Source organism: Micromonas pusilla, assembly GCF_000151265.4.
Source record: "Micromonas pusilla CCMP1545 genomic scaffold MICPUCscaffold_13, whole genome shotgun sequence".
NCBI lineage: Eukaryota > Viridiplantae > Chlorophyta > Mamiellophyceae > Mamiellales > Mamiellaceae > Micromonas > Micromonas pusilla.
Window position 1 is genome coordinate 612,231 of NW_003315894.1, and position 13,743 is coordinate 625,973.

The 13,743-nt window shown below is 66.1% G+C and overlaps 7 protein-coding genes across 7 annotated transcripts in view; 4 read left to right on the forward strand and 3 right to left on the reverse strand.

The window, feature by feature from the left end:
- The window catches only part of TOR (target of rapamycin kinase), a gene marked incomplete at both ends in the record, with an annotated part of 13,114 nt that extends 9,103 nt beyond the window's left edge, over nt 1–4,011 (reverse strand). Inside the window, 3 exons of the mRNA XM_003063041.1 lie at nt 1,146–1,388; nt 2,157–2,493; nt 3,054–4,011. Coding sequence (XP_003063087.1) covers nt 1,146–1,388; nt 2,157–2,493; nt 3,054–4,011 — 1,538 coding nt within the window. The remainder of the gene's footprint in view (nt 1–1,145; nt 1,389–2,156; nt 2,494–3,053) is intronic.
- Nucleotides 4,012–5,267: 1,256 nt separating this feature from the next.
- MICPUCDRAFT_42528 (uncharacterized protein) lies at nt 5,268–5,900 on the forward strand (the record flags this gene model as incomplete). The annotated part of the gene is made up of 1 exon (XM_003062840.1): nt 5,268–5,900. The coding sequence occupies one exon, from the start codon at nt 5,268–5,270 to the stop codon at nt 5,898–5,900; it is 633 nt and encodes a 210-aa protein (XP_003062886.1).
- Nucleotides 5,901–6,384: 484 nt separating this feature from the next.
- MICPUCDRAFT_52756 (uncharacterized protein) lies at nt 6,385–7,269 on the reverse strand (the record flags this gene model as incomplete). Its single annotated transcript, XM_003063042.1, has 2 exons — nt 6,385–6,741; nt 6,874–7,269. The coding sequence occupies 2 exons, from the start codon at nt 7,267–7,269 to the stop codon at nt 6,385–6,387; spliced, it is 753 nt and encodes a 250-aa protein (XP_003063088.1).
- A 1,715-nt stretch (nt 7,270–8,984) lies between these two features.
- MICPUCDRAFT_66900 (uncharacterized protein) lies at nt 8,985–9,807 on the forward strand. The gene is made up of 2 exons (XM_003062841.1): nt 8,985–9,181; nt 9,376–9,807. The coding sequence occupies exons 1-2, from the start codon at nt 9,135–9,137 to the stop codon at nt 9,782–9,784; spliced, it is 456 nt and encodes a 151-aa protein (XP_003062887.1). The 5' UTR covers nt 8,985–9,134; the 3' UTR covers nt 9,785–9,807.
- A 481-nt stretch (nt 9,808–10,288) lies between these two features.
- MICPUCDRAFT_21992 (uncharacterized protein) lies at nt 10,289–10,855 on the forward strand (the record flags this gene model as incomplete). Its single annotated transcript, XM_003062842.1, has 1 exon — nt 10,289–10,855. The coding sequence occupies one exon, from the start codon at nt 10,289–10,291 to the stop codon at nt 10,853–10,855; it is 567 nt and encodes a 188-aa protein (XP_003062888.1).
- A 786-nt stretch (nt 10,856–11,641) lies between these two features.
- On the forward strand, nt 11,642–12,397 carry MICPUCDRAFT_52759 (uncharacterized protein; the record flags this gene model as incomplete). The annotated part of the gene is made up of 2 exons (XM_003062843.1): nt 11,642–11,680; nt 11,726–12,397. 2 exons carry the CDS (start codon nt 11,642–11,644, stop codon nt 12,395–12,397), a joined length of 711 nt encoding a protein of 236 aa, XP_003062889.1.
- Nucleotides 12,398–12,683: 286 nt separating this feature from the next.
- Nucleotides 12,684–13,276, reverse strand: MICPUCDRAFT_29495 (uncharacterized protein). Its single transcript, XM_003063043.1, has 2 exons — nt 12,973–13,276; nt 12,684–12,802 (listed from the first exon to the last, which is right to left on the reverse strand). Exons 1-2 carry the CDS (start codon nt 13,158–13,160, stop codon nt 12,751–12,753), a joined length of 240 nt encoding a protein of 79 aa, XP_003063089.1. The 5' UTR covers nt 13,161–13,276; the 3' UTR covers nt 12,684–12,750.
- Nucleotides 13,277–13,743: the final 467 nt, after the last annotated feature.

Sequence of the window (13,743 nt, forward strand, 5' to 3'; positions counted from 1 at the left end):
ACGCTGACGATGTGCGACAGCGCTCTCACAGCGGTCCCCGACGCGTCGGCGAACTTCGGGGCGAGCGCGGAGACGCCGCCGGGCGCGCCGACGGCGCCGCTTCTGGGGTCGCCGTCGGCGGGCGCGGCGGCGTCTACGCGCTCGCGCCGAAGTTCGTCGACGCGTCGGGGACCGCTGTGAGAGCGCTGTCGCACATCGTCAGCGTGCGCGAGAAGGCTGCCGTGCTCGGCACCATCGGCGAGCTCGCGCAAGTCGGCGGCGATCAAGCTTATCGATACTGTCCACCACCGCCGCCGCCCTGCGCGGTCGCGTCCGGCGGCGGCGCGTTCTCGCCTCCAAGGGCGATGCCGTCGCCGCCGCCCTTGGCCGCGATGCCCTCGCCGCCGTCGACGGTCTGCCCCGCCGCGGCCGCGGCGCCGGCGCCGGCGGCTTCGATCCCGCGCTTCGCGATGCCCGCCGCCTCCGCCGCGGTCGCCGCCGACGCCTTCGCCGCGGCGACCTCCTCCGGCTTCCGCAGCTTCATCATCAGCGTCCGCAGGATGGGCGCGATGTACGGCATCACGAGCCGCGTGCACGATCGCACGAGCGTCGCCATCAACCGCGCGGACTCCTCGCGCAAGTGCGACTCCGTGGAGTGCTCGAGCTCGGTCAGGAGCTGAAGCAGATGCCGTCGAAGCGCGGGCAACGCGTACGCGGGATTCCGCGGCGCGAGTCGACCGACGAGACGAATCGCGAGCAGCCGAACCTCCGCGCTCTCGTCGTTCAGCGTGATGAACAGCGCTCGCAGCGCGTCCGCCTGACCGAGGTGCGAGTCCACGGACGGACACGGGCGCAGAAACGACGCGAGCACGGCTCTTCGAACGTTCGCGTCCAGATCTGATGAGGGTTTTCCATACAAAAATAGTTCATCGGTCAGTTGAAAAGAGACGCGATCAAGTGTTGAAACCGAGCTATGGGTGAAAACTTTTGTTTTGAACGCACCTGACACCGCGACGGCGAGCAATCGCGACATGATGAACTCCTCCGTCCACGCCGACCACCGCGACGGCGCGCCGTTGGTCAGGTGTGATGCATGCGAAACGCTCGAAACGCTCGCGCTGTTGGCGTTAAGCGCCATCAACGCGGCGTCGCCGCCGTGTATCGACGTCCCGATGTCGCCGCCGCCGCGCGTGACGCGGTCGCTGCGGAGTTCGAGGAGCCGGCAGCACGTCAACGCGGCTTCGCGGCGCGTGGACGGGTCGTCGTCGTCGAGGTACTCCACGACGTTTCTTCGGACGAAGCCGAGCAATACGCTCGCGCCGAACGGGAACGTCCCGAGCGTCCGCAGCGCGAGCTGCACTTGGAAGCTGTGGTGTCGCCGCGCTTGCTTGTCACGCTCCGTGCCCGAGCTCGCGGGGCTGCTCCCGCCGGGGGACGACGACGCGCCGCCGCCGCCGCCGCCGCCGGGCGTTCCGGGCGTCGAAACCCTGCCGGGGCTGCTGAGGGCCGTTCTATACAAGCGAATGCCGGGGTGGAGTTCAAAGGCGTCAGTTGGCGTTGAAAGGCGTCGAGGGCGGGGATTGAAAGCGAGGGATGGGCGCAGAGACACGCCGGGCAAAGTCCTTAAGGATCGGCGTCCACATCGCGAACGCAGTCGTATGGGGACCAGTGTATAGAACGCGCCTGGGCCCCGCGCCGCCGCGGTCCGGCGTGGACGCTCCCATCCCGAACGCGTCGAGACCCGCGATGACGCCTTGGACCGCGGCTCTCGACGACGGCGACGCGTCGCCGGAGCCCCCGGACGCGGCGTCGCCCGAGGAGGCCCGGCGAGCGAGTTTACGGGATGGGCTCCGCGGCGGCGCGTTTTCGCGACTCCCGCCGTGACTCAACCCGCCCTCGCCCGCGCCGCCGCCGCCGCCGACGATCGACCGGCTCGCGACGCGTCGCATCTTTTGCATCAGCCCTTGCATCCCGCCTCGCGCGCCTCCCGCGTGACCGTCGCCGCGCGTCGGGAGCTCGATCGACGGCGCTAACGTCGCGGTGATCGCGTCGATGAGTCGCCGCTGAGGGCCGTTCCATCATTCAAAGCGACGTCGGGGTGGAGTTAAAAGGCGTCAGATGGAGTTGAAAGGCGTCGTGGTGTGTCGGGATTGAAAGCGAGGGGTGGGCGGAGAGACACGCCGGCAAACGTCCTTAAGGAACGGCGTTCACCACGCGAACGCGGTCGTATGGGAACCAGTGTGGTAACAGAACGCGCCTGAATCGACGGAAGGAGTGTCGGCAACGCGTCGGCGATGGCCTCCAGCGCGTCCACCAGCGGCGCGGACAGCCCTCCGACGAACAGCGCCGGGAGCAGCGTCCGCACGCGCGGCTCCCACGCGCCGCCGACGCTCGACGCGAGCGCGCCGGCGCACAGCAGCGCCTCCGCGGCGCCGGGCTCGATCGTCGGCGCGGGGCGAAGTCCGGTTTTTCGATCCGCGGGGCCCTGGCGATTGTGCTGCGCGAAGCACACCTCTTGGATGACGTCGGCGATCTCGGGGAGGTACCGCTCGAGGGCGCGGATGCCGGGGCCGCGCGTCTCGCCGCCGATCAGCGCGCCGAGCGTTGGGGTGGAGACGGAGGCGACGACCGGAGGAGACACCACCTCCGGCCACCGTTCGGTGCCGGGAAACGGCGATAGGTCCGTCGCCGGCGTCGGCGTCGTCGTCGGCGTCGGCGTCGTCGTCGGCGTCGCCGTCGTCGTCGCCGCCGCGCCTCCCTCGCCGCGCTCTCGCCTTCGCCGCGGACTCGACGGCTCTAAGATCCCCCCGAATCCACCGAACGAGCTCCTGTGCACGCCGTCGCCGAGCAGCGTCCCCAGCACGCTCCCGCCGTGGCTCGAGTTCTCGCCCAGAGAGCTCGCGGTGTCTTCGGCGTCTTCGCGGGCGAAGAATTTGATAGGGGGCGGGCGGGTAAACGCGTCGGTCAGCGACACGTCTCGCCGGTAGAGCGTTGAAAGGGAAACGCGGGTGAAGCGAAGTCCTCAAGGAACGGCGTGCACGACGCGAACGGGGTCGTATGGGAAACAGTCTCACCTTCGCGCGCTTCCTCGTCGCCCTCCGCCAGCGCGGCGGCTAAGTCGCCGATGGCGTTGAACCCCGCGTCTCGCTCGCTCGGGACGCGAATCGTCGCGAGCAGAAGCGCCGCGGACGAGCTCAGGTAACTCTCGCTGAACCGCTGCGGGGAGAACGCGGCGAGCTTCGGTATGAGGTTCGTGACCGAGCGTCGCACGATTCGCTCCTTACTCTCGTGCAGCCGTAAAACCGTCTCGGCGACTTCTTTATACCGGCTCAGCATAAACTCGCCGGTGTGCCGCAACAGCTCCCCGAACGCGAGTAAACTGCCGTGGACGTCCTCCACGCTCGCGCCTTTCGCGCTGATCCCGCTCTGCGTCTCCTCGTACAGTTTGTAGTACCACTGCACGCGGTACCTCGTCTCGCGTTTTTCTATGACGACGAGGCACTGCCGCAGCGCCCTGACGGCGGCTTCTCGAATCGCGAGCTTCGGATCCCTCAACGCCGGCCAGATCGCGTCGATGAACGCGGGGACGTGGACGTTAAACACCGTCGGCGCGTTCGCCGCGAGCTCGCGGAGTATGAGCACCGCGGCGTACCGCCGCGCCTCGACCCTGTCCGCGGACTCGAGCCAGTCCAAACTCCTCTTCACTTCCGACTCGACGACGTCGGCGGTGAGCACGCCGCCGGTGAGGACCAAGTGCCCGAGCGCGCGGCTCGCCGCCTCCGCGAGCTGCGGCTCGCAGGTGGGCGTGAAGACGTCCCTCAGGTACGTCGCGAAGCGATTGATCTTGCCGACGTTCTCGCCCATCTTGACGTCCGTGAGTTGATCGATCGCGTAGACGCCTCCGAGTCGACGCCGCAGATCCGGCGAGTTGACCAGACGCAAGATGCGGCCGTAGAGGTCGCGCATGTACCGCGCGAACGACTCCGGGGGCTTATCCCGCGCCTCCGCCTCGACGTGCTCGCGGAGGGAGACGCCCACGAGGCCGCCCGCGCGACGCGGGACCCCCGCGAAAGCGCTCGGCCCGTTCTCGCCGCCTGCGCCGCCGCCGCCGCCTTCGACGCCGTTTTCGCGAAAGAAGCCAAACGCGCCGCCGCCTGCGTGGGTGAAGCGATCGGTCAGTCGAACGTCTTACCGGTCAAACGTTGAAAGGGAAGCGCGGGTGAAGAGTGACGACGGGAAAAGTCCTTAAGGAACGGCGTGCACCACGCGAACGCGGTCGTATGGGAAGCAGTCTCACCTCCCGCGCCGCCCGCGCGGAAGTACCCGCCGCCGATCCCGCCGACGCCCAGCCCGCTGCCTCGGTACAGCCCGCTCCCGATGCTCTGCGAGAGGTAGTCCACGCTCTGATACGTCTGGTTGTCCGCGCCGCCGCGGCGCGACAGCCCTCTCCCCTTTCTCCACGGCGTCGACGTCGTCGTCGAAATCATCATCTCGCGACTCGGGCTCGTCCTCGACGTCGACGCGCGTCCGCCGTCGTCCCCGCGCATTGCGGCGTCGCCTCTCCCGGCGTCGTCGCCCGACGCCTCCGCGTACCCGCCCATGCGGCCTATGCGCGACCATCCGCGCGCGTCCCACGGGTTCTCCGGGATCGCGGTCGCGCCGCGTCCGCCGCCGCCGCCTCCGCCGAATCCTCTCGCGTCGCCGCGCCGCGCGGTCGCGTTGCAGAGTTCCGTGAGGAGCTTGTCGAGCGTGTCCGTGGTCGCGTCGCCGCCGCCGCCGCCGGGCTTCCCGCCGGAGGTGTTCCTCGCGCGCGACGCCGACGCGCCGCTCGCGGCGGAGGACGACGACTTGCCGGATCCGGCGACCGCGCCGGGCTTATTCGACGACATCGCCGCGCGCGACGCCGCGGAGGGCGATTGTTGTTAGGCGCGCGCGACGAGTTATTACAGGTAGGTTTTTGGAGACGACGCGAGACTGCGATCGATTTCGCGCGAGCGCCCTCTCGCGCGATCTGCCCTCGGCCGCCGCGACGGCGCGCGTCCCGAGGCTGGGTGCGCCGCGCGCGCGGCGGAGTCGGGACCGCGCGTCGAGCGTCCGCGGTTGTGGCGAGGGCGACGACGCGAGCGCCAATTGCCCCGTCGCGTATTTCTCGCGCGAAAAGCCGGGCCAGCGCTCGAGGAATCGAGCGGCCCAGCGGTCGCGTCAAACTTGAACTCGAACTACGAGGGGGAAAAAACCCGCTCACTCTTCGCGCGCGCGCCGCCGCCCCCCGCCCCCCAGATCTGAGCATGTCCTTCGACGGCATCCCCGAGAACGTCGCCGCCGTCGTGTTCTCGCACGTCACGGATCCGCGAGATCGCATCAGGCTCGCCGCGGTGAGCAAGGTGTGGAGGGACGCGGAGAAGTCTGACGTGTCGTTGCCCGGGGGCTCTCCGAGGGCGTTGTACAAGCTCGGTAAAGGGCTTTACGACGCGGGGAAGTGGAAGCGCGTGATCTACTGGTGGCGTAAGGCGATTGGAGACGTTCACGCCATGTACTGGATCGGACGCTGCTACAACAGCGGGACCGGCGTGAAGGTAGACCGTAGGAAGGCGGTCAAGTGGTGGGAAAAAGCGTCCGGGTGTGGGCACGCCGACGCGACCTACCGCCTCGCGAACTACTACTTCTACGGCCTATATTCCCGCGTGGAGCCAAATGCAGCGAAGGCGATCGAACTGTACGTCAAGGCGGCGGAGCAAGGTTCAGAATTTGCCCCGTACGAACTCGGGAACATCTACTACAGCGGCGAGTACGGCGTGGCGGATAACAAAACGGAGGCGCTGAAGTGTTTTCGCGTCGCGGTGGAGCGCGGCTACGGCACCTTCGCGCTACGGTGGGTGGAAGAACTCGAGGACGAGCTCGCGGAGGAAGCGGCGGCGTGAACGAACGAACGAACGAACGAACGAACGAACGAACGAACGAACGAACGAGCGCGTGTACCGTGAGCGAACCTTTGTAACGAACGCACGTCGAACGTCACCCGCTTCTGTCCTCGCGCACGATGGACGAGCTTTCCTCAAAAATTCAAAGTGTCGTCCGTCTTCGCTAGCCCTACTCGTACACGCATTTAGTATAACAACACGACACGCGTCTACGCCGCCGCACCGCGATAACAGTTCGCCCGCCAGTTAATAATCCGCCGCGCCCTCCAGCTCGATCCCCGGCCGCCACTCCCACGTCGCCGTCAGCGTCCCCCGCGGCGTCGTCTCCTCCGAAGTGAACGTCTCCCCCTGCGATACGAAGCGACGTCGGGGTGGAGTTGAAAGGCGTCAGATGGCGTTGAAAGGCGGCGCGGGCGGGGATTGAAACCGGGGGGTGGGCGGAAAGAGACGCCGCCCGGGAGATAAAGTCCTCAAGGAATGAAGTTCACAACGCGGACGCGGTCGTACGGGGACCGGTGTGGTACATAATAGAACGCGCCTCCGGCAGGCCGTTCTCGATCCTCGCTGCGACGGAAAACATCGCGTAGCGACTGCTCAAGTCCGGGTAACTCAAGCTCACGCGATCGACGTCCGCGCGCACGAGCGACGCCTCGTCCACGGCGAGCGTGTACCCCGGTGCGAGCGCGCTGCCGAGCTCCTCCGCGACCGCGCGCGGCGCCGCGGCTCTCCAGTCCTCCGCGCCGATCAGTTTCTCGCTGTCGGGATGATGAGTTTCAAAGGCGTCAGAGCACACTGGTCCCCATACGACCGCGTTCGCGTTGTGAACGCCGATCCTTAAGGACTCCGATCCTTAACGACGAGTTGAAAGAGTTGAGAGGCATCGCGGGCGGTGTGTCGGGATCGTGAGCGAGGGGTGGGCGGAGAGAAACGCAACGCCGCCCGGAAGAGAAAGTCCTCGAGGATCGGCGTGCACCGCGCGGACGCGGTAGCGCGGGAACCGCCGTGATAGATAATGGACGCGCCTCAGCGGCGATCCGCGCATCCGCTCCGCGATGACTTCCCCGGTGTTCGGATCGTTCCATCGCTGCGTCGCCTCCACGAGCGTCCTCCCCGCGTCGTCGCGTATCAGCAGCCGAAGCACGCGGACGTTCCGTCGCGGGACGCCCCCGGGTCCGACCTCCAGCGTGCTCTCGCCGAGGTCAACCTCGAGCTTCAAGTCGGCGAGGCCTTTCGCGTTGTTCTTTCCGTAGCGGTCCGCGTCGACGCCGTGGGTTTTGAGCCAGGTCGCGAGCGACGCGGTGTCGCCGCCGGTCCACGACGACGACGACGACGCGGCGGCGTCGTCGTCCGCCCCCGCGCGCGTCGTCATCGTCGACGACGACGCGCGACGTCCAGGGCTGCGAGGATTAATCTTTTTTTCCGCCGGATCGATGACGGACGCCCAGCAGCGCGGACGCGTCCACGCGGCGGCGGCGTTCCCTCGCGCCGCGCGCGCGATCGCGGCGGAGAATGCCCTCGCGCGCGACGTGGAGCAGGCTGTCACCTGCCGCGCCGCGAGGGACATCGGCGTTCCCGCGCGCGCGAACGACTGCGGAGGCGAGGCGGTTGCAGCATTTACACCGGAGTGCGGGGATACGAGATCCCTGCTATCCCGCCGCGATCGCGATCGATCGTCGCGAATCGTTTTCATCGGAGATCGTTCTCGCTGACCTGCGATCAAGAGGTCGACTCTACCCTTTTGAAACCGGCATCGAAGCCGTCTCGGAGCTTCCGACAGGCGACCGCGCGTGATTGGCTCGCAAACCGAAAACTTAAATAAGGGTTTATATATTGTAAATTTCGATTCTGGTCATCTCTCATCCGCCTCCGACGCAAGTCGGAGACCCTCCGATCTCTCGCGCTTCATCGCGCGTTCAGACTTGAAAACTCCGTATGGGCAAACACCCTGTGGAGTCTCGATGGTGTAGTTGGTTATCACGTTCGCCTAACACGCGAAAGGTCCTCGGTTCGAACCCGGGTTGAGACATTTTTTGCATTCTTTTCATGCAGTCATCCTCCACATGATGTGAGGAACCTCTCCACAAAGTTTCAGGTCAATCGGAGCAGTTTTGAGGCGGCGGCGGTCGCGTCACGTCGAGCATGGTCCAACCTTCCCTAAAAAATGTTATTTTTTCGAAACCAAAAAACCAACATCCCGTAACGTCGACGCGACGAGGACGGCACACACGCGCGCGCGCTCGGCAGAGAAACGCACATGCGCCGACCGTTCCCTCGTATCCCAAAGCTCCTGTACAACGCGGACAACGTCATGGCGATCCTCGGCTACGCGGTCTTCGCGTTCTTCTTCGACCGCGACTCGTTCGTCGCGCTGCGGCGAGATTTGGCAACGATATCCGTCAACGCCGGCGCGTGAGAGTCCGCGACGACGACGACGACGACGACGACGACGACGACTGCACACAGTGTATAATACGCTAGCCTAGAAGATGGGGTCGTGCGCCAGCGCGTTGACGCGCGAGGCGTCGAGCCGTAGGGACGAAGCAGACGCGGACGCGGCGGCGGCGGACGCGGTCGCGGGACGCCCGAGGCGCGTCCCGAACACGAACCGTCGCTTTTCTTCCTGCGCGACGACGCATTCGTCCATTCCCCGCATTCGTCCGCCGACTGACCGACGTCTTCCGTCCGACTCTCTCACACCGCAGCGCGGTGATTCTCACGCGCGCCGGCGTGCCCGCGACGTTAGTCAGAGAGCTGCTGCTGTTCTACGACGGCTTAGACGTAGGCGCGGTCGACGCGGGCGGCGGCGGCGGCGAGACGAAAAAATGTAAAAGATTATTCCCCAGCGGCGGCGGCGAAACGCCGTACCTTCAGCGCGTCCAAACGCTCTTCGACCCCGAACGCGTGGGCGCCGTGCGTTTTCGGTGCTTCGTCCGCGCGCTCGCGAAGCTCGCGTCGCCGCGGCCGCAGTGCCCGGGGGAGACGTACTTCGCGTTTCGATTTTTCGACGCCGACGACGACGGCGGCGTCTCGAAAAAGGAATATCGCGACGCGTTGGAAGCCGCGGAGGCGCACTTCGGCGGCGGGCGGGTGCGGTCGACGAAACCGAAACCGCGCTCACTCGACCGTTACGATGCATACGCACTCGATGCCCCCAGCACGCCGAGCCGCCGCGGCGGAGGGTACTTCAACGGCGCGCGGTGCAACGCGAACGCGCGAGACGCGACGGCGACGCGCATGTTCGACGCCTACGACCGCGACCGCGACGGCGCGTTGAGTCTGAGGCGCGTCCTGGTGGTCACACTGGTCCCCATACGACCGCGTTGGCGTGGTGAACGCCGATCCTTAAGGACTTTTGCCGGCGTTTCTCTCTTCCCACCCCTCGCTTTCGATCACCGCCCTCGACGCCTCACGACTCCATCTGACGCGCCCCCGAACTCCCCCCCCGACGTCGCTTCGTATGGACAATCACCCTCAGCGAGTTCACGCGCGCGCACGCGGCGTCGCGCGGCACGTTCGCGCCTCTCGCGGAGCTGTACGCGACGCTTCGTCCGCACATCGTCCCCGCGTACGTCGTGATGCGGACGCTGCGCGAGCGCGGGACGACGGACTGGGCGTTCATGGACGCGGGAGAGAGCGTCGGCGAGGCGAAGGGCGGGTCGGAGAATGAAGAAGCCGCGGCGGCGTCGCGCCGGCGGCTGGTCGCGGTGAAACGCGCGGACGATGAGCGTTACGACGCGTTCGACAGCGTCTGCGAGGTCACGACGGCGGCGACGACGAAGACGAAGACGGCGTCCGCGGTCGAGCACGCGCGGCGCTCGAGGCGGAAAGCGGAGCGGAGGCGACCGAAGCCGCCTCGGAGCGTCGACGTAGACAGCGCGTTTTAAAAGAGTAAACAGACCTGGACAGGAAGCGCCAGCGAAGTTTCTCGGGGCGACCGAAGACCACCCGCGCCACAACAACCCGCGCCGCCGCACGCTCGCAGTCTCGCACCGCTCCAGAACGCGATGAACGAGACATCTAAGCGCCGTCGGGTCGATCCATCCGCGCCCGAAACGCCGGGCGGCGACGACCGCGCCCTGGGCGGCGGCGGCCTGGCAGCGCGCGTCCGCGAACTCGAAGAACTGTTGGAAGCCACGAGGACGGAGCTCGGGCGCAAGAAGGAGAAGCTCGCCGCCGCGGAAGCGACGATCGCAGCGTACGCAAAGATTTACCCGACGTTCGACGCGGACGAACAGCTCTCGAGCGCGGTGTTCTCGCACGTGACGGACGTCCGAACGCGCGTCGCCCTCGCGCAGGTGAACACCGTGTGGCGAAACGCTTCGAAAGTCGCGTCTTCGCTGATGGCCTCGCTCGACTTCACGGGGTGTCCGGACAAGTGGAACGAGAATATGAGTTGGAAGACGAAGTGCGAATACATCCTTGGGATCGAAGGCGTGCTCGATCTGCCCGAAACGCGCTTTCACGCCCTTCTCGAACAGGCCGGGGCTGACTTGTCCAACACGAACGAGCAGTGCAACCTCGGTTTTTTCTACGACAGCTCGAAGCGTTACGACAAGGCGCTGGAGTGGTACATGAAGGGAGCGCGTCAAGGCAGCGAGGTTTGTGAGAATAACATCGGAATTTCCTACAGATTCGGCCAAGGCGTAGAGAAAAATATCGACACGGCGCTGGAATGGTTCACAAAGTCGGCCGAGAAGGATCACGCCGGAGCACAATACGAGGCCGGCGCTATCCACTACGACGAGGGACGATATGAAGAGGCGTTCCAGTGGTTCACGAAATCGGCCGCTCAAGGCGACACTGACGCGACATTAGACCTCGGGGAGTGCTACGAGAAAGGCAACGGCGTGAAGAAGGACATTTCCGAGGCGCTCAAACTGTACGGGAAGGCCATCGAGAAGGGCCACGCTGAGGCGAAAGAAAACCTCCGTCGTCTGGTCGACGCGTTGCCGTGAACATGCGTAGACGCGACGTCTTCGAGTCCGATGATGTAAATGTCGCCATCTACCCCCACCTTCTCTCCCCCTCGCTCTCATCGCAACCTAAACGAGCACCGCGCGCCGTCTAAGCTCAAGAACCGCGTCGCTCAGCTCGATCGGAAACGCGCGCGGCGACCGTCGACTGACGACACACAGAAAAAGTTCTTCCTCTCGACAGCGAGTTATCCGAGAGGACCGCCGTCCTTTCCGCACTTCGTCATGGCGCTCGCGGCGGCGACCGCGCCCGCGGCGTCGTTACGCCCCCCCGCGCGCGTCCAGCGGTGCGCCTCGTCCGTCCTCTCGTCCCTCTCTTCCGCTCCCGCCATCGCGCGCCGTCGCCGCTCCTCGCGCGTCGCGTCGCGTCGCCGCTGACGTCGACGTCATCATCACCGCGTTTCGTTCCGTCGCGCGTTCGCAGGCGCCGTCGCGTCGTCGTCGTCGCCCGCGCGTCCGCGTCCGCGTCCGCGTCCGCGTCGCCCCCTCCCGGCCGCGCGACGTCGCCGCTGTCCCAACCCCCGGCCGACGCCCCCGCGGACCCGCGCGCGGCGCTGCGGGGCGTGATGATCCACCGCGCGTCCGACGGCGAGCTCGTGGACGTCAGGTGCGTTCTCCTTACACTGGTCCCCATACGATCCCGTCGGCGTAGTGAACGCTGATCCTTAAGGACTTTTGCCGTCGTCTCTCTCCTCCCAGGGTCCCTCGCTTTCAATCCCCGGCCTCGATGCCTTTCAACTTCAACTGACGCCTTTCAACTTGCATGGAATGGCCCTCAGCGCGCAGTGGCGCGACGACGACAAGGCGGTCGTCGTCTTTCTTCGATCGTTCGGCTGATTCTTCTGCTGGGAGTTGGCGATACAACTCCGGCGGGACGTGAAGCCGACGTTAGACGCGAACGGCGTGAAGCTCATCGCGGTGTCGATCGGGACGGTCGATCGCGCGAAAGAGTTCGTGAGAGAGACGGAGTTCCCGATCGAGTGCCTGTACGCGGACCCGGAGAATAAGTGCTACGACGCGCTCAGGCGCGTGCTCCTCGCACTGGACTCCATACGACCGCGTTGGCGTTGTGCACGCCGTTCCTTGAGGACTTTATCTCCCGGCGCGCGTTTCTACCCGCTCACCCTTCGATTTCGATCCCCGCCCGCGACGCCTTTCAACTCCATCCCTGACGCCTTTCAACTCCACCCCGACGCGACCCTCAGGCTGAACAAGTCGCTGAAAAACTTCTCGCAGAAATCCACCCCGGAGATGCTCCAGGCGCGGTGGAAGAAAGACGGCGCGAAGGATCTGCGCGAGGTGTTCTCGCACTGGAAGCCGTGGATCCCGCCGAAGCGCGAGCAAGGGTTCCAGCAGGGCGGCGTCTTCGCGTTCGAGGGCGACGAGTGCGTGTACCAATTTTATGACCCGAGCACGGGCGTACACGCGCCGTTCGACGACTGGCTCGTAACGCTCGGCGTCGGGCCGTTAGAGTCCGCCCCGGAGCCGGTCCCGAGGCCAGAGAAGAAGAAGAATGATGCGTGAAGTAAGTATACGACGCGCGGTGTAGTAAAGTAGGTCCCGCGCGGGGGCGCGAGCGAACGGAACGTCCGTCGAAGTCTGGATGACGCGCGCCCGCGTAAAACGCGCTTCGAACGAAGCGCGCCGCGGGCGCGTCGACGACGAAAACGCTTCACGACGGACCGTTATCTCGACGCCCGCGCGATGGGAAGCGCGCAGACGCGCGCGATGACGAATAGAGTAAACGTTAGCGGAGAGAAAGTGAGTTAGAAGCGAGACGCGACGCGGCGCGAGAAGCGAGAGCATCGTCGATTCTCATATAAATTTCATCAGCCCGCCTCGGAGGCCCTGGCTCGCTCGCTCTCGAGTCCCCGCCGTCAGTGCGCGGCACCTTTCGCCGCTTTCTGCTGCGCGACGCGCATCATGTACCTGCGAGGAGGAAACGCGAGGACCGCCGGGAAGGAAAGGTAAACGCGGGGACGTCAGAAGACGCGCGGTGACGGCGCGGCGTTCGATCGATCGCGGTCGTCGTTAGGGATTGATTCGTTCGCTCGCTCGGTCGACCGATCGGTCGATCGGGCGCGGCCCCCGCGACGCACTCTTTGTACTGGCACTTCTCGTACGCGTGCCTCTCGTGGCCGCACTTCCACGGTATGTAATACTCCGCCTTGCGGCACTCGTTCAGGGGGATGAGCAGGTGCGCGCAGAAATCGCGGTGCGCGAGGTCGATCTTCGCGTCCTGCATGTCCTTCTGCGTCGCGACCATCTCGCGTCCTGCTCCGCCCATTTGTGTTTTTCTTCCACGTCTCCTCCGCGCAGAGGGTCTCTCTCCTACTCGCGCGCGCGATCGAGCGGTCGTTCGACGGCGGCGTTCGCGCGGGGAGGCGCGCGCGCGTCTCCGCGGTGGCGACGACGAGCGGCGAGCGGGGCGGGTGGACCCACGCGCGCGTTCGTATGCGAGAAGACGAGGGAGAGACCGTGCGTATGCTTGGTCCCTACTACAGAGACGAAATGCTCCTGTGACCGCGGTCGGTACACCGTGCTGTCCCGGCCCGTTCGCCGGTCAAAGTCTTCTCCCGTTTAGGAAATCCTTTCGCCGCGCGGCGTCGCCGTCGCATTGACGAGCGGCGCCGGGCGGACGCGGACCCGGCCGGCTCTTTCTAGACCGCGAAGAGAGTCTCGACGAACGCGCGAGCGGATTCGGAGTTCGCGCTAGGCGCTCCGAAGCTCGCGCGCCTTAACCGCCTCCGATCTCCGGAGCGCTGGTGGAGGCGTCGAGGTCGAATTTGAGACCGCATCCGCGAGAACGTCGTCAGAGCAAGAGGGGGCTTCCTCGACGTGCGCGCCCGCCGAGCGCGCCGCCGCCGTCG